Source organism: Opisthocomus hoazin, unplaced genomic scaffold (genome assembly GCF_030867145.1).
Source record: "Opisthocomus hoazin isolate bOpiHoa1 unplaced genomic scaffold, bOpiHoa1.hap1 HAP1_SCAFFOLD_15, whole genome shotgun sequence".
Lineage (NCBI taxonomy): Eukaryota > Metazoa > Chordata > Aves > Opisthocomiformes > Opisthocomidae > Opisthocomus > Opisthocomus hoazin.
The window spans coordinates 2,857,982-2,864,622 of NW_027448722.1; the positions used below are offsets into that span (position 1 = coordinate 2,857,982).

The 6,641-nt window shown below is 51.0% G+C and overlaps 1 protein-coding gene across 1 annotated transcript; it reads right to left on the reverse strand.

Annotated features, from left to right (window-relative positions):
• Window positions 1–4,688: 4,688 nt before the first annotated feature.
• LOC142359063 (olfactory receptor 14J1-like) lies at window positions 4,689–5,279 on the reverse strand. The gene has a single exon (XM_075411911.1). The coding sequence runs from the start codon at window positions 5,277–5,279 to the stop codon at window positions 4,689–4,691; it is 591 nt and encodes a 196-aa protein (XP_075268026.1).
• Between the last annotated feature and the right edge of the window lie 1,362 nt (window positions 5,280–6,641).

Here is a 6,641-nt window from a genome sequence, read left to right on the forward strand (position 1 = left end):
AGGGCCAGCTCTGAGTTCAGAGCAGCTTGCGCAGCAACTATCAGCATCCACTGGGGGAGTTCATACATGAACCAGGCATCTAAAAGCCCATTACAGAAATGGAGATGATGCATTTGAGCAGCTCCCTGAACACAGCTATTGGTATGGCAGGCCTCCTGGGATTCCTGGGAACATTCACCTTCTACAAGCTTCCTGGGATCTCCCCACCATGGCATGCTTTAGGCTGATACCAGAAATGAAAACAAGGCTCTTCCTTGGGTGCCTGCAACTTAATTGCAAAAGGAGAACAAGGCGGAAGGGGCTTTTGTGGAAGATTTAAGGCATCAAAGAAAGGAGCTGAAGATGAGAGTTTGGAACTAGCACAGCCTTTAGGTCACTTCACGTGTGATGGTTGTGCCCTCAACTTTCAATCATTGGCACCCAGAAAGCTCACCTGTTCCTCTCCTCCCAAAAGCAGACCAAGCAGTGGGAAGAAAGGAAGCAGAAAGGCCTGAGGCCTCTGTGAATCATCTGGAATCTGGCACTTGGAGGTCCACAGTGTCATTTCCCTGTATATCTGATCAAGAATGAAGCTGGGAAGTGAGTCTGCAAGCCCAAGTCAAGGAAGTCCATGGACAGGCAAAGCTGTGTCTATGGCTGTGTTTGGAGGCCAGTACACATGTTGAGGCTGGTCAGGGCCATGAAGGCCTACAGATGTTCTCAGGGCCCTGACACTGCACGCATGGGATCCCACTTGCCAGTGCGCTCAGTAGGTCTACATCTCATTCCTTGATGTCCAGGGTCTATGCTCTTCTGCTCTCTTCCACCTAGCTGGGGATCCGAGAGACCACAATTTCATGGTCGCTATGGCCAAGGCTGATGCTGGTCTTCACACCCCTGACCAGCTCATCCTCTTTTGGCAGTATCACGTGCAGGTGAGCATCAGACTTTGTGGCCCATTTTGGAGCTGTGCTAAGAACTTTTCCACAAAGATCACAAGAAACCTCCTGGATTGTTTGCATCCTGCTGTCTCACTTGGCCAGTGAATACTGAGGAGACTGAGGAGTCCCCCATCAGAGCTAGTAGTTGAGATTCACAGATTTCCTCAGGTTATTTAAATATGACATTGCTAACTCCTCACCCTGGATCCAACTGGGATGCAGTTAGTTCTCTTCACAGCAGACCATGTGGTGATCAGCTTTGGATTTGTAACTAAAGCAGCACTGGTAACACACCAGCGCTTCAGACACTGCTGAGCAGTCGCTGTAAAGCATGAAAGCTTCCTCTTCCTCACACTCTGCCCGCCCAGCAAGTAGGCTGGAGGTACACAAGAAGTTGGCAGGGGCACAGCTGGGACAGCTGACCCTAAATGACCAAAGGGATATTCCATTCCACATGATGTCATGCTTAGCCAAAAAAACCTCATGGAAAGACGGAGGAAGGGGGAACATTTATGATCATGGTGTTTGTCGTCCCGAGTCCCTGACACACATGATGAAGCCCTGCTTTCCTGGCAATGGCTAAACCACTGCCTACCCATGGCAGTGAGGGAATGAATTACTCATTTTGCTTTGCTGGCTCGCTCAGCTTTTGCTTCTCCTTTTCAAATTTTTTTAATTTTGTGCTTCTGATTTTCTTCCCTGCCCTGCTGGGGATGTAGTGGGAGAGTGGGCAAGTGAATTTGTGAGTGCTCTGTTTCTGGGTTTGGTCAAAGCATACAGAACTCCTACCACAGTCTCCTTCTTTCTAGCCTCTCCTTCGACCCACACAGCAGCTCCCACTTAACCTGTTGCCTGTCCCATGGAGGAGCTGCATGTATCTGAACTGCCCTGAAATCACCCAGCGCATCCCTGGCTCCTCATTTCCCCTGACGGTCTCTCCTAAGGATGTTGTATCTCTATCCATCACAAGAGCCATGGGAGTTGTCCTGCCCCACCTCAGCTCTTGTTCCACTGGTCACAGCTCTGTGATGGCTCTTCCTGCACCCCAGGCCATGGGCTTTGATGCACATCTGGGCTGCAGCTCTTTAGCTGTGGCACCAGCGCCAAGGGTAGAATTTACACATGGAAACCTTACCCAGAGATGTGACCCCTTGTGTGAAAGGCTTTGCTCCACAGCAGAGCATGCTGGAGTGGATGGCAGGTGGCAACACAATGAAGAATGAGGTTCCCACAACGAGAGCAAAAGCTGCAGACCTCAAGGCCAGAGAGAAACAGGTCTGGGCTGGGCAGCCCTGGCAGGAGCGGGCTTTGCTGTCCCAGGTGACTCTGCAGCACTGTGGGACTTGTGAGAGAGATGGAGCTGATCTCCATGGATCAGCTGCCACTGAGGGAGTCCCTGGGGGAGGACAGCATGTGACCCAGCCACACTGTCCACATCATGCTGGAGACTGAATGGCGAGATAGCACCTCGGAGAAGGACCTTTGGGTCCCGGAGAACAGCAACCTGAGCAGGCATTATCAATGCACCCTCCTGGAAGAGGTCAACATCCTCCTGGGCTGCATTAGGAAACACATTGCCAGCAGATAGAGTGGGGTGACCCTTCCCCTCTAGTCAGCACTGGTGAGGACATCTCTGGAGTGATGTGTCCAGTGCTAGGCTTCTTAGTTAAATAAAGTTGTTGACCTAAAAAAAGCAAGTCCAGCAAAAAGCCATAAGGTGCGTTAAGGGACAGCAGCGTCTTTCATAGAGGGAAAGGCTGAGAGAACTGGGACTGCTGAGTCTGGAGCAAAAAATTGCTCTGAGGGACCTTACTAGTGTGTATAAACACCTGATGGGAAGGAATGAAGACAAGGGAGCCAAACTCTTCTCAGTAGTTCCCTCTGAGACGACAAGGGGTGATGGACACAGAAAAAAACACATGACATTCCATCTGAAGTCCAGAAAAAACTTTATCACTGTGAGGGTGATCAAACACTGGAACAGGTTACTCAGAGAGGTTGCGGAGCCTCCATCCATGGAGGTACACCAAACCCACCTAGACAAGGTGCTGAGAAACCTGCTTTAGCTTACCTTGCCTGAGCTGGGGAGTTGAACTCCAGAAGTCCCTTCCAAACGCAACGTGTCTGCAATTTTGTGAGTTTAAATGAGAAAAATAAGATTGGAAGAAAAGCACAACACATAGCCGTGACCTGAAATCCAGTGGGATCCTGTGCAGAGGACCCGTGCTTCAGAATGGAAAAAATGTGAGGAAGAAAAAGTGGCAGAGATGCTCTGCACTGACAGTAACCCCACATTCACCATCCTGCCTGCACCTCTCACAGTCACCGTGGGTTGAAGCATTGGGAACGGTGGAGTAAATTGAGCTGGCGAAAAAAGACTGGGGATGGGACATTGTTTGTAGTGTTGTTGGGGTTAAAACATGACACATAATTTGTCACCATCCAAGTCTATTTTAACTGGCAATAAATGAAATTGCCTTTCCCCAGGTTAACTCTTCTTTGCCAGTGACAGTAAATGGTGACTGACCTCTCTGTCTCTGTCTTGATCCATGAGCTATTCCATGTTATTTTCTCCCTTTTATCCACAGATGGGAAGTGCTGGAGTGTGGGGGATGGTCAGGGAAAAATGTGCTGGGACAGCTTCCATGGGGTGCCCAGGGAACATGGCACAGGTCGGGCCTCTCTCTTCTGCACATTTCATGCTTTGCTTCCTTCACTGTGTCATCTGGCTCTGCACCACGCACACCCTCCTAGGTGTCCTCACTCTGCACACTGAAACAGCTGAGCTCTACATGGGTGTTTTCCTCTCCCAGACACTTTCCTGCCCAGCCCAAGCCAGCCCTTCCCCAGCTTTCTCCACCTCCCCTGCATTCTCACCATCCCAGTGTAGGAGAATAGTCCCCATAGAATTGCCCTCCATTGGCTGCTTTAGAACTCTGAACACTCATCCCACAGCCCCAGACCCTATGAAGGGCACAGGAGCTCCTGGGGAGCAGAGAGAGGTCTCAGCCTTCCCCATCAGCCCCAGGGCTGAGGGCCAGCCACAGCATGAGGAGACAGAGACCAGTGTCTCCCACGGTCCCCTCCTCTTGTCTCTAAGAGATGCTTATTGAAAACTATTGCATGTCCCTCTGAGCCAGCCCCTCTCCCCAGCACAAGACTCCTGGCCAAGGGGCTCCTCAGGCTGCTCCTGCTGCCCCAGCCATGCTGGCCTGTCTGGTCTCTCTTTCTCCCTCCCCATGCTCCCCACCAGACCATGAAGTGGCAATGCTACTCTGCAGGGCAAGTGTGTTGTGGCACCTGAAAGCCACGAGGAGACTGTGCAGGGATTTCCCTACTTGTCATTCACCATTTCCATTGGAACTGGGTACTCACCGTTGGAGACACAGGACAGGCCATTTCCACAAACATTGCCCCATGCCCACCTCCCCTCATCCCATGGAGAACCCTTGCACAGTAGCACGGCCTTGGGAAGAAAATTATGTAGCATCTCCCTGATCTCAGCTTTTGGAAAAGAGCCCAAAGTCCAGACACTGGCATTGACAAAATCCCCTTTTATTAGAGAGGTTTCAACAGGGAGGCCACCTGTACCTACATGCCACACCAATGTCTAAAGACCCTTGGGTCATCAGACTTCATTCATGCCTCAGGAGAAGTGGGGAGAATGCAGACATTCCTGGAGAAATAGAATTGTCACAGATAAAATGCCCAAAGAACAGGAGGTCTCCTAGATACATTGGAAATCACTTGTGAAGAGACATGGGGAGCTTATTGCTTCTGAAAGAATCCTGATTGAATGAGCTTCTTCAGGGCATCTTTGAGCTCCTGGTTCCTCATGCTGTAGATGAGGGGGTTCACTGCCGGAGGAACCACTGAGTAGAGGAATGACACTACCAGGTTCAGGGATGGCGAGGAGATGGAAGGAGGCTTCAGGTAGGCAAACACTGCAGTGCTGTTAAACAGAGAGACCATGACCAGGTGAGGGAGGCACGTGGAAAAGACTTTGTGCCGTCCCTGCTCAGAGGGGATCCTCAGCACGGCCCTGAAGATCTGCACATAGGACAGCACAATGAAAACAAAACACCCTGAAGCTAAAGAAACACTAACCCCAAGAAGCCCAACTTCCCTGAGGTAGGAGTGTGAGCAGGAGAGCTTGAGGATCTGTGGGATTTCACAGAAGAACTGGTCCAGAGCATTGCCCTTGCAGAGGGGTATGGAAAATGTATTGACAGTGTGCAGGAGAGAATTGAGCAAAGCACTGCCCCAGGCAGCTGCTGCCATGTGGACACAAGCTCTGCTGCCCAGGAGGGTCCCGTAGTGCAAGGGTCTGCAGATGGCAACGCAGCGGTCATAGGCCATGACCGTCAGAAGACAACACTCTGCTGGGAGCAAGAAGGAAAACAGAAAAAGCTGGGCAGCACATCCCAAGTAGGAAATGGCCCTGTTGCCCCAGATGGAATTGGCCATGGATTTGGGCACAGTGGTAGAGATGGAGGCCAGGTCAAGAACAGAGAGGTTGAGGAGGAAGTAGTACATGGGGGTGTGGAGGTGTTGGTCGCAGGCTATGACAGTGATGATGAGGCCATTGCTGAGGAGGGCAGCCAGGTAGATGGCCAGGAAGAGCCAGAAGTGCAAGAACTGCATCTTCGACGTGTCTGCGAATGCCAGGAGCATGAGATCAGTGACAGTGCTGCCATTGGACATTTTGTCCCTCTGGAAATAGAAACACAGTCCAAGGAGTAAAAGGCAGTGACAGTTCAGGTGGTTCTTCTATGAGTCATTGCTATTAGACCCTCCCCCTGCTACACACACACCTTCTTTTCTCTTTCTGTGAGAATTTACTTCAGCTCTGTGACTGAATCTCTGGTTGCTGCTCCGTGACTGTGCTGTGAGGAGAAGGACCTCTTCCCACGGGCTGTTAAGGAGTCAGCCTTGCTCTACAGATGGGGTTTCATGGGCGTGGTGGAGGAAGGGACCTGTATGGGTGTTTGTCAGATGAAACTGCTCCTTACTCAAAAGGGCTGGCCAGCACCTGCACTCCCTGCCCTAAGGAACTGAGATAGTAGAAGGAAGTTTGAAAAGTTTGTGATTTTTTAACAGCTCCCCTCATCTCACCTTGGGAATGTTCTCGGATGTCAGAAACCCTCAGCATTTCAGCTGCACTCAGGGAGAACAGGGCTGCCCAGCTGCCCTGGGCTTGCACTGTTCTGAGATGGAGAGCGATCGCACTCCCACGTTATCCTGAAAAGCCACCAGACAGCTGAGAGCAGAGGGATTCACAGCAGACCACCTAACATGTCACCCTTTCCTGACATCTCAGGACATCACTTCTAGTCAAGGACACCTGCAGCTCAGTTCACCAACCCAAGAACATTTCCTCGGTCAGGCATAGCATCTCTGCACCTCTCCTTTGGGGCTTTCAGATAACGCAGTTGTGTTACGAGAAAGATTTGCATTCTTGAGGACAGCTCAGATCTTGAAACGACACATCAAGAAGATAGCCATGTGTCCTAATGGTGGATTCAGATTATGGGAAAAATTACTTGTTCTCTGGGCTCACAGACTTCACTGCTGTTTTGGTTTCGGCTGCCGCCGGCAACAAAAGCGCCACGCGGCCGCCCCTCCCCCCGCCGGCGTGCGGAGGAGAATGGAAAGAAAAAGGCAGAAACTGGTGGGTCGGGATAAGGGCAGTTTAACAGAACAGCAAACAGAGGGAAAACA

What these genes read in the sequence shown, in the direction of transcription:
- LOC142359063 (XM_075411911.1), bottom strand. Translation starts at nt 5,279, where the DNA reads ATGGCCTATGACCGCTGCGTTGCCATCTGCAGACCCTTGCACTACGGG.